We start from the raw sequence: 20311 nt of genomic DNA on the forward strand, positions 1-20311 counted from the left end.
AGACGTATAAAAGAGAGGCGAGTTCGGGACGGATTTAATGAGGACCACTCTTCCAGCTTTTGAGATTAGCCCCGTCTTCCAACGAGCCGACCTTCTCCTTATATATTCCACCACCGAATCCTGTGTCGAGAGTTTATTCGGGTTAGAACCCGGAGGAATACCCAAATATTTCACAGGTAGTTGTACTACTTGAATGTTGACTTCCGAGCATTTGATTCTCCCCACTCGCCGACACTTTCCTAGTATTACAAGAGCAGATTTCTTAAAATTAATAGTGAGTCCAAGAGAGAGCGAAAGTTGTCAAGAAGTCTCTTGATATTTGTCAAGATTTTGAGAAGTAAAGGGACGAATATAAGAGTATCGTCTCGCAAATTGTAAGTGACTTAAAACAACCTTGTCCTTACCCACTTCTAAACCTTGAATTAACCCCATTTGAATTCCCTTAAGCATAACTTGATTGAAAGCCTCTGTTACTAACAAGAACAGGAAAGGCGAGATGGGATCACCTTGCTCGAGGCCCCTTTCCATTTTGAATGGTCCGGTGGGAGTACCATTAATAAGTATAGAAATGGAAGTCTGTAGATAGGCATGTGTAGATCCACTTTCTCCATTTGGATCCAAAACCCATGGCTTTCAAAGTATGTAGATAATGATTCCCACCTTACCGAGTCGTACGCCTTATGAAAGTCCAATTTAAGCAAGACTCCGGTTCTTTTAGTCTTTTTAAGCCAATGCACCACTTCATTTGCAATTAAGGCGCCATCCAATATTTGCCTATTTCGTACAAATGCGGATCGAGTCTCACCAATTAGACTAGGCGGTAGGCTTGAAGCCTCTCGCCTAGTATCTTTGAAATCACTTTGTAAACACAGCCGACCATGCTAATTGGCCTGAAATTCGTCATTTCAATTGCATTATCCACTTTTTGTATAAGAGTTACCCAAGTATTATTAATCTCTTCTGGAAAGTGACCTTCGATGAAGAACTGTCTTATAATTTTCGTAAATTCCTCACCAATAGTGCCCCAGCACTTCTTGACAAATCTGAAGTTAAATCCATCATAACCTGGCGCTTTACCACCGTCACAATCCCACACAGCCGCCTTAATCTCCTCATCATCGGGAACACCTTCAATCCTCGAGCTTTGATCGCGTGATATCGTCACAAAGGGTAGGGAACCAAGTGCCTCAACATCAGTAATATCTCTTCTATATAGTCTTTTAAAGTACTTTACTATTTCCTTCCTTATTCTCCTTTGATCTGTGAAAGTTCTGTTCTCTACTTGTATAGCTCCGATGAAGTTTCTTCTTTTCCTAATTGAGGCCATTATGTGAAAATATCTCGTATTCTTGTCCTTTAATTTCAAGTTCTGAACTCTGGAAAGTTGCCTCCAATATCGCTCCCTTCTTGTTAGCCATGTTTGAAGAAAGGAGAATAAGGCTTTTCGTCTAGCAATGAGCAACTCATTATCAGATTGGGTCTCCAGGTCCTTGTCCACTTTATCTAGCTGAAGTATCAATTCCTCAGTCCTGACATTGATATCTCCAAAAACATTGCGATTCCATTTTCGAATAGGTCCAACTATCTCCTTCATCTTTTCATGGAACGGTGCATCTCCCATATTTTCCCATTCCGATTTAATCAAGTCTTTAAAACTCGGGCAATGTAGCCAAGCATCCATACTTCTGAATGGACGAATTACCCCTTTTATTTTATCACACTCAACCAACAGAGGGTAATGATCAGATACTAGCTTTGGAAGAGGCCAGAGCTTTGTATTAGGAAAGTGAGTCAGCCAAGAACAATTTATAAAGTACCATCCCTTAGACAACTTTCTCAAGTAAGCTTGTTGACATCAATTATATCCATATCGTGAAATAAGCATAGACTTTTTAAGTTCACATATTGGCTTTCCATATTGAATTATTGATCCCTAATTTTAATTAAGATGGATATAACCATCTTAACCTTAAGAAGACGGGTCAAATATCACACATAAGACAAAAACAAAATACATTGAAATTTTCATTTGACTCGTTTTATCCAAGATGGATATTATATCTGTCTTAAGGAAGTTCTATTGTTAGTCCTAAATAAGATCATACATCTAGTTGTATATTAATTAGCATTATACAACTGACCCATTTATAGTTGTATATTAACGTCATTTTTAAACATTTTTTAATTCGATTTTTTTTTTAAAAAAAAAAGGTAAACATATATAGTATTAATATTTTAATAATATTCAATGCTAACATTAATTATATTGAAATAATTAGAGAAATTAAGTTATTTAATACTTATTCTATGATTAAAGGTAATATAAGTTATATAAAATTGATTTATTAATTATATTTATAATTTAAAGTACTAAAAACTAAAAAAAAAAATTAATTATTATTTCAAATATATAAATATAAATATTTTAATTACAAATTTCAATATTAACCGTTTATTTCAGGTTTGGGTCAAACGGGCACAGTTCGAGACTTCCCGGGAAAAAAACGACCCAGGTTTACGGGTCGGGGCAGATATGGACAAGTCTAGGAATATTAGTGCTATCATAAACCACGCTATAAATCACAAGTCATAAACTCACAATCATTAATCATATACATGTTAGATTGTTAGATTAGCCTAAATCTTAAAAAAAAATAAAAAAAAAATAAAAGCCTACAAACAAATTTGAAAGGATGAATTCAGCAAATGTTAAGCAAGTATCCCAAAGTTTCATCAAACCAAAGTATAATGTCCAAAACTCTAAAGAACCTTACTACTTGGCTCCAATGGACTTATCCATGCTATCCTTACAATACATTCAACAAGATTTAATGTTCCTTAAACCTTCACATTTCACTAATAATGGTCAACTATTTTCCATCTACAAATTCCTTGACACTCTCAAAGACTCACTTTCCCAAACATTGGTTCATTTCTCTCCATTAGCGGGTCGACTCGTTACACATGTAGACGAAAATCGACATGAAAGCGTAATCTTTGTGGATTGTGTCAAAGGACCTGGGGCTAGGTTCATTCATGCCACCCTAGACCTAACAATATCTCATGTACTTCCGGTAAGTAATGATATTCCGTCAGTGGTTCATTCATTTTTCGACCACAATGAGGCCGTGAACCATGACGGTCATGACCAACCTTTGTTATCGGTTCAAGTCACTGAACTCTTAGATGGCGTGTTTATTGGTTGCTCCATAAACCATACTATACTAGACGGAACCTCATATTGGCATTTCATGAACTTATGGTCTGAAATACATAATAATTATAATAAGGGTAGTAATAAAAGCGTGTTAAACTCGCACCTACCGGTCCATAACCGTTGGTTTCCTGACAATTGCGAGAAAATATTCAAATTTTCGTCTAGGGCCGTGGCAAGATTAAAATCGCAAGCTCGTAACCAAAGTGGAAACAATAAAATTTCGTCCTTACAGGCCTTAACAGCTTTGGTTTGGAGAACAATTGTTCGGTCCAAACCCGGTCTGACCCATGATCACCTCTTAAAATGCGTCTTTGTGGGAAATTACCGGTCTAGGTTAAACCCTAAATTACCCGAAAATTATTTTGGTAATTGCACAGGTGACATTGAGTGCAAAGTAACAGTAAAAGAAATGGTTGAGCAGGACTTAGGCTGGGTAGCTTCTTTGTTGAACCAAGCTGTAGGAAAGCATAACGACTCGTCGTGTTTTCGTGAAAGTATCAAGGCATGGTTGAACTCTCCGTCTGTATTACAAGCGGCTAACCTGTTTGATTCCAACAGCTTGACGATCACACATTCACCACGGTTTGATATGTATGGAAATGAATTCGGGTTGGGTAAGGCTGTAGCAGTTAGGAGTGGGTATGGTTATAAATTTGGAGGGGTTGTTGCTGCTTACCCAGGTTGTTATGGAGAAGGGTCTATTGATCTTGAGATTTGTTTACCTTTGAATACTATGATTGCAATCCAATCTGATGAGGAGTTCATGGATGCTGTCTCTTGATAATCACAACTAGGGGTGTTAATGAGACGAGACAGCTTGCGAGCTACTCGAGATCGGCTTGGCCAAAGCTCGACTCGGGCTCGACTCGGGTTTGGCTCGAGAGCTTAACGAGTTAAGCCGAGCAAAGGCTGACTCAACTCAAAAAACTCGCGAGCGGCTCGAACTTGTGTGATTACATAAGATATTGCTCATATTTTATAAAAAAAAAAAACATTTATCATGATTTTATTTTCGTATCACACATATCAAATGTCTCGCTGATTTGCCAAATATTTTTACATGTAACTTTCGAGCCTTGTTATTGAAAATATCGAAGAAAAAAATATAAAAAATAAACAGTTTTATATATAGGCTCGATTTGGACTCGAGTTTGGCTCGAGCTCGCGTTAAAACTCGCAAGCTTTATAACGAGCACATTTTTTTCAAGCTCGGGTAAGCTCGAGTTCGGCTCGAGCTCGAATTTTGGTTCTTGAGCACAAGCCGAGCAAGGCCAAGCTCGGGCTCGGCTCGTTAACACCCCTCACAACCTCCTCATATCATGTGAAAAAATATGAATGAATAAAAATGGAGAAAAACCGAGTTAAAGTATGTAATCTTTGATTTTGTGCAAGTCAAACTAAGAAGATTATTATGGAACGAAGGGAGTATCATAATAAATAGGAGTAGAACTAGCAAACAGGTCAACTCGGTCGGGTTTGGGTTTGCAAAATTTCGGGTTAGGTAATTTCGAATTCGTATATGTTATTTTTAAGTTATTTATGGATAATGGTCAGTTTATCATAATAAATATTTAGATCGGATTATACAGGCTTTGGGTCAAGTTCGGGAGTTGAATTGGGTTATTCAAGTCGAGTCATTATGATCGGGTTATTTTATTATTCAAGTCGAGACATTATAATTATACAATGATCAGTACTATATTTGGCGGTCCATTTATGAAGTCATGCTCATGACAAGGTTGTCCAAGGTTCATTGTGTCTTTTTTGCGTTTACGGGAGTACATTGTACTATTGTAGCAAGGCAAATTTGCTAGGTGTCAATTTTTTGTTGATCTTCTTACGTTTGTGCCAACCTATGAGTTCTAACACGACAAATTGATCAAGCCTAAAAATAACCGCTTTTTTCAACCTGAACTTGAAAAAGACAATATGATGATAACCGCCCATTTAGGGTCAAGTCCCACCCAATCTGTGGCCCAAATTGTGTAAATAGGTAAGTTTATTAAAAACTTGTATTTAAATAAGGTAAGAATAATATAAAACACAAATTCTTGTTTGTGACGGCACATATCCGTCACTCAAGAGTGACGGATACCATTTTACCTCACAAAGTACCCACTTTTTCTCTCTCTGCAACACTATTCATGTGGTCCCCTTCCTCCATTAACCCATTTTATTACCATTTTTACTCACAAAATATCCGCCACAAATGGTAACCCGTCACAAGGGAGACCAATTGAATATAAAATGATAAAAAAAAATATAGTCTGAATTTGTAGAATTTTGAAATAAAATGTACCCCCTTCTATTCTTAATAACCCTCCTCTTTCATGGAGGGCACGGGAATTAAGGGAGTGGAGTATTATATGGTAAAGTATTGTAGTGGGGTAGGAGATTAGAGAGAGGGAAGGTATTGTGTGATTAAAATAAGTATTGTTGTGGGTTAAGGTGATTAAAATAAGATAAAGTATGAGTATTGTGGGTATTGTTGTGGGGTGGGATGATTAAAATAAGTATAAAAGTTTGCCAAATAAGGAAATGAGGAGAGTATTGTGAATAGACGAAAAATGAAATAGGGAAAGTTATTTAGAATAAGAGGGAGTACTTATTTTTGTTTTAAAGCATGAGTATTAGTAGAACTTTATATAAAGTTTTTCACATGTCATGTCATAATACCACAGCCCCAATTTCTTACAATTTTTTTCACAATAGAAGAACTTTATTAGATGAAAAAAAAAACTATAGAATGAATAATGTTAAATGGTTTAACACATTTTACAAAGCTATATTTATTGTTGTACATTTTTCAATATTTATAAACTTAGTTCTTATTTTAGAACTTGGTTCTTAAAAATAAGAACGAACTTTTAAATCCAATAAAAGAACTTTTAAAATAAAATAAAATTCTTGATAACAAGACTAACAACTCCAAGTCTCCAATACTAAGAACTACTATTGTTATTGCTCAACCTCGTAAGTTTTTTAACAAATGCATGGGCAGGGCCACAGGGGGAAATTATTTTGTCCTTTAATTTCTCCTATTTTTTTGTGGTGCTTCCATTCTTTTTACTGTAGTCAAAACTTGAAAGTCAGAACAGGTGGCACGTTAAAATTGTTATCAGTAGAGAAATGAAAATGTTAACTGTTGATGATGTCTTTGTAATATTCAGTAATGAACATGGTCATGAGAGTCGATAACTCATACTCAAGGAGAAACTAATGAGGATTATTACTGTAAATGCAGAATTCATCAATTGTACCCATTTCTTGCATCTAATCGAAATACTTCGTATCAATGTTATACAAAGTACAATTTTTTGGACATGTAAAGAGTGACAAGTTCAGTTTTAGTGTTGACGGGTTCAAACCCGTTTCATGAATCATCAAATTTATACTTGTATATTTGCTTTCAATCTTGTAACAGACAAAAATGATCAACACCATTTTGAAGCATAAATAGTTTTTTTTTTTTTTTTTTTTTTTTTTTTTTGGCAGCTGTAAAAAAAGTGGATTACATGCTCATTGCCCTTTTAGCTAAGCAATGAGCTCGTTTATTAAGATTCCTAGGTACAAAACTAAAACATAAACAGTGAAAAGATGGGAGTAAGGTAGCAATATCTCCAAGCACCCCTTTAGCAAGATGATGTTCTTGTTCAATCCCTGCAATTTGGTAGAGCACCTGTAGACAGTCAGCCGAAATGTTCAAATGAAATATCCTATTACGGATGGCCCATTCGAGAACATTCCTGATACCAAGAGCTTGACTTGACTTTCGATTGACCTTGAACTTGCTTCTCCCCTCAAACAAAATACTTCCTTCATTACTATAAGCTACCCAACCGGCAGAAGCCTCCAAATTATCGAACCAACTAGCATCAACCTTAATGCGAGTTATCAGGCATGACGATTCCTTACCGATGAGATAGAAAGGGATAAAGTTTTTAATTTTATACCTGAGATCTTCCTTTGGACTTAGCTCATCCACCCTCCCCCCTTTTAAGTCAACATTACCCAGCTGAATTGCTTCTGAAGCATAGTAAGATGATTGTGAAACTAACTTGAAAAATACATCTGGAACTAGTCTCGCACCTCTAAAAATGATATTATTTCGTAGCACCAATATATTCCATATAATAGCCAGAAACTGAACAATTCTGTTAACCGCATCATCCATTTTCCCAAGGTAGCCAATCCAACTTATGATCCAATCATAAGTACTTTGAATTATATTAAAATAGACACAAATTTTTGCACCTTACGTTTACAAAAGGGCATTAATACCGTATCAGACTATCAGTATTCATACATTTAGGAATCATTACAATAACTTTATTGGATATTACCGAGTAATTTTAATTTTGCTTCACACACGAAAAAAAACGTCTACTGATATTCAATACCACGCAAATGTTCCATACAAACATCAATAGACGTGGCTGGAACACAAAATGAAACAGAGAATTCAAGTTGTCAGGTCCCTCACTTCCTCGTCAAAGTCAGTCGCCAAAACTTCCAGGGGAACGAGTAATTGCCTTGACTCAGCGCCTCACACATCTGCGCATATCCCACAACTTAACCAGCCGATGCCAACTGAACATCAATATCCTCCCAATGTTTATGACGAAGTCAGTCAAACACAAACCTCCCGAAATCAAATCTCATGCTGGAGGACGGACGAGAGCTATGCAGGTGAATATATCAGATTGAAAACCAAACATTTTTCATAAGAAGATTACACAATTAGTGAAGGGCAAACATCCATATGAAGATTACCTTTATTTATTCACTGCTCGGTGATGAAGACGTGCGGGATGTCTCGAATTTTTGGCCACTCCTTGCCGATTGGTTTTTGACATTCATTGCTTAGGCTTGTACAGTCTTTGATAGTAAGTTTCTGAAGGGAAGTGATGTATTGAATCGTGCCTAGTGATTTGAGCTCGGGGCAATAATCCAACGTGAGGCACTGAAGTGATGATAAGTATCTTATCCACTCCGGTAGTCTTTTCAACGAGTACCAATAACCAATATAGAGGTTTTCAAGGGCGGTTAAGTGCATCATCTCCTTGGGCAGATCTCGCAGGGTGCGAAAATACTTCAACTCGAGGGAACGGAGATTCTGATGTAGGAAGCTCCAAGGCATGTGACCTAAGTCCAATTCAGCATCTATATCTACAAGTGAAAGCGACTCCAGGGCAGTGAGATGCTCTAACGCTCCTAAAACACTTGTCAATCCTCTGCACTCATTGATCTTAAGGCTTCGTAAGGAAGAACAGTTCTTGATATCTAAGTTTCCATCTCCTTTTGATATGCTCAACAAATCTTTGATGTCCCTCATCTCAAGAAATTCTAGGGTCGGACAAGGAGGAAACGATGTCAACTTGGGGCACGAGTAGATTTTTAATGTTGAGAGGCGAGGAAATGGTGGTAGCCAATGTGACTTGCTACTGCTGCTATCACTTTTACCGACCCCTTTCCGCCATCCTTTCAACCTGTCCAAACTCCAAATATTGAGATACTCGAGGGATGGGAAAAATGGTATATTATTTGACCCGGAACCACCACTAATCTCCACATACTCCAAATTCAACTTGAAAAGAGACAATTCTTTAAGATGCTTCAAATTACTCAACAATGGGATTCCATGCAACTTCTTACACCAAATAAGCTCAATCTTGACAAGTTTGGGAAGAATAATCGCCCAGTCATCATGTGCTCTTCCCCACCTTGGAATTTCGGTACCATTATATCCGTTCAACTGCAACTGCATGAGATATTCACTTGGCTGCAGCTTTGCAATCAGAGTCTCTTGATTGGTTAGACGAGGTCTGGCAGGTATCCGTATAATTACCGCCTTCAGGTTCGTAATGTGCTTTAGATAACTGTCTTCACATTCACTTTCGTTCTCACTTGGAAGGTTTCCATGAATCGCCTCCAGGTTCTTAATGTGCTTTAGATAACTGTCTTCACTTTCATCTTCGTTCTCACTTGCACAGTTTCCACGAATTGCGATATTAATCTGGCCCCTTAAATTAATGAGGGATTTTAAATCTTTCAACTGCCCTCTATATTGCTCCTTGATTGAACTCACACCACCAACCTCGAAGTTGGTTAGGTCACGCAGGTTAATCAGTTTGTCTATACCAAAAGGCATGGACGTTAACTTTATACACTCGCGTATATCCAAGAGCCTAAGATTCACCAAATTGCAAAAATCTTTTGGCCACTCGCTAAACCCACGACAGTCACGCATAACTAAACACTGTAAATTATATAATTTACCAATTGAGTTTGGGAGTGTCTTGAGCTTCTTATTTTGAGAGAGATCGAGATATCTTAAGTGTAACAATTCCCCAATCGACTCCGATAAAAATTCAGAATCTGGCACAAATAAGCATAATGATCTTAGCCAATACCAATTAACTACTAGAGTTTTCACCATGTTTCTTTCATGAAAAGAGTTGCTGGTCCATTCTCTCCCATCAAGAAATAAATGGCGATTTTTTCTGCTTAAGATGTTTGGTAGACTATTTGCCGCAATTATCTCATCCTCGACGACTTCTAGAGCAAGATCATGCATTAAATCATGCATTTTAACTGATATGACATCACCACACACATTTCTTTCCACATTTTGGAAAAAACACCGTTTTAGTAAGACTAAAAAGTAGTCCTCACTCTTATCAGTGTAACCTTGTGCATACCAAAGACTAATTAAGTTCCGTTTGTCTATTTCAAAATCCTTGGGGAATAAAGCACAACACCTGAAACAATGTTTCATTGAAGGTTCAAGATTGTCATAACTGACCTTTAAGATGGACATAATTGGATTTTTGGTAGTTTCAATTTGAGGTAACCTATTCTTTTCAAATGATTCCCATCTATCTCTTTGACCATATAATAGAGTTCCTAGAACTTTTACAGCAAGGGGGACATTCGAGCATTTCTTAACAATATTTTTGCCAATCTTAATCAATTCATGGTCGTTTGCTTCATCGGGTTCTCGATCGAACGCAGTCAACAAAAACAAACGCCATGAATTTTCATCAGACAAACCTTTTAACATATACTTTTTAGAGTGAGTAGCTTTTCCTAATATAACTTCAGCCGTCTTTTCTGAACGGGTAGTAATGACAACTCTGCTGCCTCTTCTAGCAGTTGTCAAATATTTTTTCAGCTCCTTCCACTCATACGGATCTTCTGTCCATACATCATCTAATATAAGCAAATATGTCTTTTTTCCTAATTCCTCTTGAAGTCTGGCTTGCACAGATTGCATGGTCGGGACTGACGAGACATAAGAGGGCTTTTTAGTTAATGATTCTATCATGTTCCTTAAAATTTTTTTCACGGGTAATCCTTTTCCATGTTGGTCGGAGACACATACCCATAACTTGTTCTCAAACATAGTTTGGATCCTATTGTGACTATATACAAGTCGGGCAAGAGTGGTTTTCCCTAAGCCCCCTATTCCCACAATAACAACAAACCCAATATTTTCCTCAACATTAGGGTCAAGGAGCATATCTACAATAACCTTCATATCATCGTCTCTTCCAATTATATTCTCATCTAAAACGGAATCAGTGTCCGCTCTCCTTTCCAAATGGTTAACAAACTCATAATCACGAGACTGAGGGTCAGCATTAGACTTATACCTATCGTGATTACTGGCTATAACATTCAACTTTTGATGGACGCTCTTAACCTCTTGAGAAGTATTATAACTAAGAAGGATACGATTCTTAGACGAAAAGAAACGACTCACCTTATGTAAGACCTTCTTTAAGAACCAAGCTCTCTCATCATCAAGTTGTTTCATCTTGGCGATAGTGATAACCTTATCAAAAAGGTCATCAACTTCATACAGAACTTCCTTGAGCTCCTCAACCCAGGTTTGCTCTTCACGGGAGAGCTGCTGCTTCGCATCCAAGTCAAACAGCATTTTCTTGATGGAGGTGATTGACTTGTTCAGGATTCCGAGATCGGAATCCCTGTCTTTCATGTCTTTGATAACCAGAGTTTGTAAAAGTTGAAAGACCTTGTCCGCAATGCTAATCAAGGTTCCCAAATCAGCCATATTTTTGCAGAGATGAGAATGAAATGTGAGAGAATGAAATGTATAGAATGAAATATGATAAAATGAAAGGAGAGTCAAAGAGGGAATGAAATGTGATACAAGAATGATATGTGTATATATAACATGCCACCACTCAACTTGTAATTGTTCGACTGATTCAAGGATGATACGGAAGAAAGGAGCTCACATCTCCACTTCTACAATTATTTTACGATAATAATTGTAAGTAAACGGCAACACTGGCACCCGCAAAGCCGAGTATTTGTTAATGCGTTCGAATAATATGACCCTTCTAAAATCCATAGCAACTATTAGAACATGTCAACAATACTTCTGTTATTATAAATAATCTTGTACTGTATATTATATTATCCACTTGTATTAGTTAGAATTGTTATATGACTAGTTGCGAAATACTACTCCATCCAGTCAATTGTTATCATTTGCTTTTTAGACACAAATGAAGAGAATCTTCATCATAATTTCTAAAATATAACACTCTCTTTCACTAGATCGAAAGATCTCAAATTGCCTCGCTACTTGAGAGGCTTCATCCCCTGCAAATTCAGAGATAATATACATTTAATAACACGATCCGATCTTAGCAAAGTAGAAGGCAGAGATAATTTTTAAGAAAAAAAAAAAAAAAGTGGTGTGGAAATGCAAATTATTAGGGCCATTTGAATTTGGAAATGACATGAAAACAAGATTGAGTTGGTAGTACCTTGGAAGCTCGTAATTCGTTCACAGTTAATCGAAGGTTGTCATCAGAGAGTATGATCCGGGATAAAGCCCCTGTACTTAACCTACAAAAGCAACGAGAGTAAGGCTAGACTTGCAAATTGCTATTTAATATTCTCTCCGGCTCACTCATTTGTTTACGCTGTGCTTTTGGATAATTTTTTTATGCAAGTTGCAGAAGTACATAGAGGTTAGATTGAAATGATGGGCGGGTACACCAGTCACAGGGTATAACTCATAACAAAATGAGGGTAAAACAGTTTTGTTGACAAGAGGAAAAAAATAAATAAATAGGAAACATAAACAAATGCGAGTACTAGCCAAGAGTCTAAGATGGGCCAGAAAAATACAATTGGGTGAGACATAGGGGCATACAATTTCGAGATCCTCCTAAAGGCAGCCTAGTCTGCTATCATGAAATGCTTTATTACATCTTTACACAGGTTTTATGCCTTTCACACTATAAGAAATGATAAGAAAGGAGCACCAGAAGCACAACCAAGTGCCTCAAAAGGGAGTTGGTTGTGTGTTTGTTGTATGAATTGTTAAAGTCGCCCGTCACATAACAAATGGTGCAATTTAGGCATGAAGTTTAAGCGATAAAAATTATAATATGAAATTACCCCAAATATTTAGAAGCATCTGCTACTGAGCCGTTAACTGCATAGATTAAATCCAACAATGCTTGCATTCCCTGAACGTGAAAAGAGATCACTCCTCTTAGACTGTGAAATCAGTTTACATGTCGCACTGCAACATACATCGAATTGATGCTCAAAAGAAAGAGAAGTAACCTCAACAAATTTGGGATTTTTTGCTCTAATTTGTGAACCACTGTCTGAACCTCTGACTGTGGATTTTGGAGGAAGAATCTGAAGCAACTGCTTTGGAGGAGAATAAGCTTCGAGATCCACAGGTCTTCTCACTATAAACAATACCGACAACAACAATAAAGCATCTATTCAAAAAATATTGTCGGCTAACACGAACTCTCACTCTTAAGGTGGGTAAAACACAGATGGAAAACAGAAATACAGAGGCAACTTCAGTAAACTTAAATTCAGCTAAAACTTAGCATACGAGATCAATGTCATGGGATAAGGATTCTTCACACCGCCATTAACCATTTCCTAACCCAAATGAATGTCGTAACATAAGGGGAAATAAACTAATCCAAAATCAAATACTATAAAACTATAGACGGGGACAGAGGGTGTATTTTTTGGTTGTCAGACCTTCAAAGTAATGTAGACAAATAATATAACTGTACAAAGTAAAGCCTTCAAACAGTCACAGATTGCCATCCTTCATTACAGATATATGTCCGACTTATACGGGGTATAACCTAATCAGATGCATCTGTAGAGTCTACAATCACAAAAAGATGTCATGAAATACTATGGAGTCCAAACAGTCTGCTTTTCTCCATGTGAAGCTATAATTGGCATTTCTCCATGACTCGGTTACTATCATTCAAATTAAAACTCGAATCTCAACTAAAAGGAACAATACATAATCCAACAAGACCCAGTTCTCTGGACTTAATTTCAGCTCACTTCATTTCAATTCATTTTTGTTCAGTATTTCAGTTCAATTCATTTCCCCTCGACAAATTTCAGTCCAAAAGAACATGGCCAAAATCAATCAATGAAGAATACTTCAGTGCTTCCAGGTAAAAATTCTCAAGACTTTACCTTTAAGAGCTATAAGTACCCTTAATCGCGCCAATGCAGATGCCCTATTCATATGTTGGGACCTATCTTCAGAAGCCTAACATTCATCAAATTTCACACTTACATTCAAACCACCAAATCAATAACAATATGCACCCAACAACAACGACAACAACATTACCCCAGTGACTCAATATTCCCGCAAATTGCAGGACAATAGGTCAGATATACGCAACCTCACCCCTACCGGCTACAACCCCCTACTACCAACACAACAAACCATCTCCAAATGACCCGAAATGAAAATTAGGCCGAACAATAAACAACAAACCCAACAACAAAACACAAAGATAATACGCCTGACCAATAAATTACCCCAGTGACTCAATATTCCTGCAAATTGCAGGACAACAGGTCAGATATATGCAACCTTACCCCTATAACCCCCTAATTAGCAAGACCTGAGCAATAATTACCCCAGTTACTCAATACTCCTGCAAATTGCAGGACAACAGGTCAGATATACGCTACCTTAGCCCTACAACCCCCTAATTAGCAAGACCTGAGCAATAATTACCCCAGTTACTCAATATTCCTGCAAATTGCAGGACAACAGGTCAGATATACGCAACCTTACCCCTACAACCCCCTAATAGCAAGACCTGAGCAATAATTACCCCAGTGAATCAATATTCCTGCAAATTGCAGGACAACGGGTCAGATATACGCAACCTTACCCTGAAACCCCTAACAGCTACACCAAAAGACGGCTTCCAAATGACCCAAAATGAAAATTACGCAGAAAAACACACAACAAACCCAACAACAAAACACAAAAGATAATCAACCTGAGCAATAATACCAGTAGGACGATGCTTAAGACGAACAGCAGACTCTCTTTTATTCCTATGTTGACCACCTGGACCAGAAGTCTTAAATGTTCCCATTTCACATTCATTCAATAGTTCTTCATCTGATAATTCCAAAAACCCCTTTTTATAATCACCTTCATTAACATTATCATTACCAAAAGTTCCAATCTTTTCACTAGAAATCGATGAAAACAGCTTAAATCTTTGGTGGGTATGATTTAATTCTTGCAAATTTGTTCTAAATACTGGGATTGAGGATAAATTAGATGAAATTGAAAGTGGGTATGGTGATTTTTGGGTGATTATTGATAGTGATGATTGATTAAGAGGAAAATGTGTGGAATTTAAGAGATTAAGACCTAATTTTAAGCATATTGGTAATCTAATCATTATTTGGAATTGTAATTATTGAGAGAGAGTAATGAATTTGGGTTTTGATGAATGCAAATTGAATACTCCCTCCATTCAACTCCACTTTGCAAGTTTGCTTTATCACGTTTGTCAACGCAGCTTTTACGCGATAAATATCATTAGCTGCGTATTTGCAAAAATTATAAAAGTTAGATATTTTTAATGTACTCTTAAAGACGAATTAAATAAGATCCCACATGAATATATTTTCACTTATGTATCGAGAGAAAATTGAAGTTGAATGTCCGCTTGTGAATAGTGCGCAAAAGAGAAACTTGCAAAGTGGAGTTGAATGGAGGGAGTATGAATCAATTGATATACAAGGATTTCTGTTTTCAGGTGTGTAAAGAGAATGTTGTAGGAAATTAGGGAGAGATGATGAATGCTACAGTGAATGCTACAGTAAATGTCTGTATTTTTCTGGGACTGGGAGGACTCGCGGGAGTGAGCAGCTCTCGCCTCTCGGGGTTGCCTTGGAGAGTTGTACGCAATTGCGGATCCAGAAAAATTTGTTTACGAGATGTTATGGAAAGTATTTGAGTTATTATTGAAAAAATTAGAGATTATCGCGTCAAAATGAGGTAATATCTACGGAGTATAAATAATTTAGATTTAGGATGTCCCAAAATCTAACTGATGGGGCATATTCTGCACCCGCTGACCAGTCAACATATTGAACAAGGTCAAAGATATCCACAGCAAGTCAACGGCTTAGACAGCCTAACCTACGAGGCCTGTCGGCCCGTCAGATGGGTCCTACGGGCAACCAACCAAATGGGCACACATCAGCGAGCTCATATCCAAGACCCCTCGGCGGTGAGTCAACAGCCCGCCGGCCTGCCATAGGTCCCTCGGCCGAGGGGTAGATCAGTCTTTCCACCTGCTAGCCACTTGGCCACTTAGCCACTACGTGACAAAAGGTGAAAGCCTATAAATACTCCTCAACTCTCATTGAGTAAAGGATCCACAATTTAACCTAAGAATCACTATTCATCTGGTAATATTTTCCTTATCTCTCTACAATACGCACTTTGCTAAGTAACAACAACTTACCTCTCTAAGTTACTGACTTGAGCGTCGGAGTGAGTTCGCTCGGCCCAAAGCCGAGCCCTCAGTTTGTTCATCGTTTCAGGAGACCGCAAGGAGGATTCAACTAAGGACGTCATTCTACAAGCACGGGTGGTGACAAATAACTACTCTGGAATTACACCCGGAACAATTGGCGTCGTCTGTGGGGAAGAGTACTAGAAGCTAGTCACATTCATTCCCAAACAAAAAAAAAAAGAAACAAAACAAAAACCCACCCAAAAAGCTAAGAAGATGTCGAAACAACCAGAGAAGGTGTTGGTGGAAAACAAATTCTACCAAGACGACACATTCCACAACTCAGAAATCGGGCAGTCCCCCACCGGCCGTATCACTGATACGACGAACGGGACGCCAAAGGAACAAGATACGCCGCTGCCCGCCGACCAGGTCACCGTCATGGGACATGTGGTTAATGCAGCAAAGCTGAAGCTACTCCTGGACATAATTGCTAGTACGCCGGCTCACACTGTCACACCGACAAGAGCGGCGGAACCCGTCCAGGAGACCAGGGCCCAAAATGTGACTCCAAGAGACTTGAATGGAGCACTGGAAGAAGCCGGCCCTGTCAAGACGCCGGGGGAGCCCAGAGCGCTAGTGGTAGACCTTAGTCCTCCCCGCACTCGCGGGAGGATGGCGTCGCCGCAGCGCCGACGAGGCACCTCCCAGAGGAGTGAAAGAAGTCCCACTCACCAGAGTCGGAGAAGAAGCCTGACTCACCAGAGTCGGAGAAGAAGCCCTTCCCGCCACGGGGAGAGGAGCCGGACTAGGGATGCGAGGAGCCGATCGCCGCGTGGCATTCGACACGTGGTCAGACAGCCCCTCAGCGCCTTACGTCCTAGATACCCCGGTGCCGACTAAGCTGAAATTGCCACTTATAGCATACAAAGGAGAAGGCGACCCAACTGACCACGTCGAGGCTTACGAGTCTCACATGTCAGTATGGGAGCAACCCGATGAGGTTTGGTGCCGAATCTTCCCAACGACACTGCACGGGATGGCACAAAGTTGGTACAAGGGGCTACCCGACGGGTCGGTATCTTCGTTACGCCGACCTAAAGGACACGTTCCTAGCCCGGTATTCCGCAACAAGAGGAGGGCCGTGGAGACCTCGGACCTCCCGACTATCGACAGGAAGGAGGCGAATCTCTCCGGTTATGTGAAGAGGTTCGACGCCAAGGTTCAGCAGATTCGTGAGTGAGCAATGAACCGGGCGACCTTCGCGGCGATAAAAGGCCTCCCGAGAGGAGACCTAAAGAATGAGCTCATCAAGTGCGGCGGCGGAGATTAGACTCGCCGGGAAAATGGCCGATCAAGCCATTAAGGTGGAGGACTACCACAAAACACGGGCAGGCCCAGCCGAGGCCGAGCACTCGGAAAGAAAAAGGCGCCGGGAGGACAACCCGGATGAAAGACGCCGTGACGATAATAGGTCACGGTCTGACAGGTCCACCAGGAAGCAGAACTCGGCGGACGCGGGGGGGAGTTCGGGAACGAACCGCCAAAGGCGGTACAATGATCACACCCCCCTGGCCGTGTCTGCCGCTGAGGTTTTCGCCCTGAGCAAGAACGAGTGTCAGAAGTGGGAGAGGCCACCCAGGCCGAGGAGTGACGGTGACACGAGCCAGTACTGTGAGTACCACGGCCACACCGGTCACCTTACGGACAACTGCCGACATCTGAAAAATGCCATTGAAGAACTGATCCGGAAGGGGAGCCTCGTCAAGTATGTCGCCAAAGGCCAAAAGACTGATGTCGGCGGTTCAGATAAGAAGTCCGTCTTCGAACGGATAGGAGTAATACATGTTGTCATCGGGGGCAACGAGAACGGTGGGTCCGCTCATGGGCACAAACGACACCTGAACGAGCTGTATCAGGCCATCAACTTTGTGCCCAACACAGCGACTCCCACTTCCAGCATCCCCGATATAACTATTAGGAAGAGGGACTACGAAGGAGTCATCGCCCCTCACAGCGACCCACTCGTAGTTCACTTGAACATAGCCCACCACCTGGTGAAGAGGTGCCTGGTCGACACAGGCGCCTACACAAACATTATGTACAACGAATGCTTTCTCAACCTCGGTCTGAAGGTTGAAGACTTGAGCCCCTGCACCAACCCGTTGTACGGACTTTTTCCGGGGCCTACTGGTACTCCTAGGGTCAATCAGTGCTGCGGCGAGGTTCGGCGAGGGAAGTGCGGCCAAGAACGTTATGTCCGAGTTCGTGGTCATTGACGGCTCGTCCGCCTACAACGTTCTCATAGGCCGAGTCACCCCGAGCGAGGCCGATGCAGTAATGTCCATCCGGCTCGACATTGATGTACGTCTCGGACCGGGGAAGCGCATAAGCTCGTTTCAAAGAACGAAAAGGACGAAGTGGTCAATGTCCAAGTGTCCGCCAAAGGGTGCAACATGCAATCCTTCAAAGTGGCGAAGAAGTCGAAAGGGGAAGAGTCCGTCCTTGCAACAGGGGGCGAGCGCATGGATACCACCGTCGGCATGGTCGAAGGAGCGGAGACCGAAGAGGTAGAGATTGACCCAGGCCGCACCGTAACTATCGGTGTTAACCTGGAGCCAAAATTTGAGCCGCACTCCTAGATCTGCCGAGAAAGAACAAAGACGACTTCGCCTACTCGGCGGGCCGAGATGACGGGCGTGAGTCGGGAGGTAATTGTTCACAAGCCGAACGTACTCCCCACCGCTCGCCCTGTCAAGCAAAGGATGAGGAACTCCTCAACCGAGAAGGATGAGGCCATCAAAGCCGAGATAGATAAATTCTTTGCGCGCAGGTTTCATCATGCCTTGTACCTATCCCGAGTGGTTAGCTAATGTTGTAATGGTGAGGAAATCATCGGGGCATGGAGGATGTGCGTAGATTTTACCAATCTTAATAAAGCATGCCCCAAAGATTGCTATCCCTTGCCTCGAATAGATAGTTTAATCGACGCGACGGCAGCTACACTATCCGAGCCTGCCGGACGCCTTCTCGGGTACCATCGGTGTTCATGGCCGAGGAAGACATGCCCAAATGCGCATTCATCACGCTAACGGCACATACATGTACAAAATGATGCCGTTTGGTTTAAAGAACGCCGGTGCAACTTACACAAGACTGGTGGACAAAGTGTTCCAAAATCAAAAAGGGCGAAACATTGAGGCTTACGTCGACGATGCTATTGTAGAAAGCAAGTCCGACAGCGAGCACTTAGCCGATTTGCACGAGACATTTTGTTCACTAAGGAAGTACAAGATGAAGCTCAACCCAATGAAATGCAACTTGTCAGCGCCAGGGGAATTGACGCCAATCCAGACAAAGTCCAGGCGATCCTAGACCTGCCGGAGCCGAGGAATCGAAAAGAGGTCATGATGCTGACCGGGAGGATGGCGGCTCTAGCCCGTTTCATCTCTCGGTCAGCCGACAAGGGCACCCCATTCTTCAAGGTGTTGAAGGGAAATAAAGACTTGGTGGGGGAGGAGCAGAGCGCGACTTTTCAAACAACCGAAAGCTCATCTTCGGACTCTCCCAACCCCGTCGGCCGATGATGGGGGAAACACTATATCAGTACATAGCAGATTACCTCGGCCACGGTCGAAGGCCGTGATCGTCGAGAGAAGAGGACAAGCAACAAAGACCCAATCTACTTTGTCACCATACATTGTTGCCCGCCGAGAGAAATTACCCGCCGATTGAAAAAGCAGCCTTTCTTTGTCGTCGTCGCCGCTGCAAGGAAACCGAAACCCTACTTCGACGCACATCCCGTGACGGTCCTAACCGACCAGCCGTTGGAGAAAGCATTGGAAAAATTTGAGCAATCCGGCAGGCTCATCAAATGGGCAGTAGAGCTATCCGGCTTCGGCATTCAATACAAGCCGAGGCCCTCGATAAAAGGACAGTGCACCGCAGATTTCTGGCCGAATGCACATACCAAGAAGAGCAAAACCCGGAGTATGGGAGGTATACACCGACGGGTCCTCCACGACGAACAGCTCAGGAGCCGGCATACTTATCATCAGCCCAAACGGGGACGAGTTCGAGTACGCCTTGAAATTTACCTTCTCGGCCTCAAACAACGAATCCGAATACGAGGCGGTGATAATCGGAGTCGAGCTAGCTAGGGCCGCAGGGGCGGAGCACATCATTTTGAAAACAGATTCACTTTTGGTGGCTAATCAAATCAGAGGAGAGTACGAGACTCGAGACGACGGAATGGTAAGATACCCGGAAAGGGTAA

General features: G+C 40.9%; 3 protein-coding genes across 4 annotated transcripts; 1 reads left to right on the forward strand and 2 right to left on the reverse strand.

Annotated features, from left to right (window-relative positions):
- Positions 1–2612: 2612 nt before the first annotated feature.
- Positions 2613–4146, forward strand: LOC141648375 (putative acetyltransferase At3g50280). The gene has a single exon (XM_074456981.1). It carries the CDS (start codon positions 2694–2696, stop codon positions 3996–3998), a length of 1305 nt encoding a protein of 434 aa, XP_074313082.1. The 5' UTR covers positions 2613–2693; the 3' UTR covers positions 3999–4146.
- A 3275-nt stretch (positions 4147–7421) lies between these two features.
- Positions 7422–11515, reverse strand: LOC141648376 (putative disease resistance protein RGA1). Of its 2 annotated transcripts, none has more exons than XM_074456983.1 (2): positions 7991–11515; positions 7422–7880 (listed from the first exon to the last, which is right to left on the reverse strand). In XM_074456983.1, exon 1 carries the CDS (start codon positions 11292–11294, stop codon positions 8001–8003), a length of 3294 nt encoding a protein of 1097 aa, XP_074313084.1. In that variant the 5' UTR covers positions 11295–11515; the 3' UTR covers positions 7422–7880; positions 7991–8000. The 2 variants fall into 2 exon arrangements, with proteins under 2 accessions (XP_074313084.1, XP_074313083.1); XM_074456982.1 differs by having other exon boundaries at positions 7422–7898.
- A 93-nt stretch (positions 11516–11608) lies between these two features.
- Positions 11609–15063, reverse strand: LOC141648377 (uncharacterized). Its single transcript, XM_074456984.1, has 6 exons — positions 14557–15063; positions 13730–13805; positions 12830–12960; positions 12659–12729; positions 12019–12100; positions 11609–11851 (listed from the first exon to the last, which is right to left on the reverse strand). Exons 1-6 carry the CDS (start codon positions 14968–14970, stop codon positions 11831–11833), a joined length of 795 nt encoding a protein of 264 aa, XP_074313085.1. The 5' UTR covers positions 14971–15063; the 3' UTR covers positions 11609–11830.
- Between the last annotated feature and the right edge of the window lie 5248 nt (positions 15064–20311).

Source organism: Silene latifolia, chromosome 3 (genome assembly GCF_048544455.1).
Source record: "Silene latifolia isolate original U9 population chromosome 3, ASM4854445v1, whole genome shotgun sequence".
NCBI lineage: Eukaryota > Viridiplantae > Streptophyta > Magnoliopsida > Caryophyllales > Caryophyllaceae > Silene > Silene latifolia.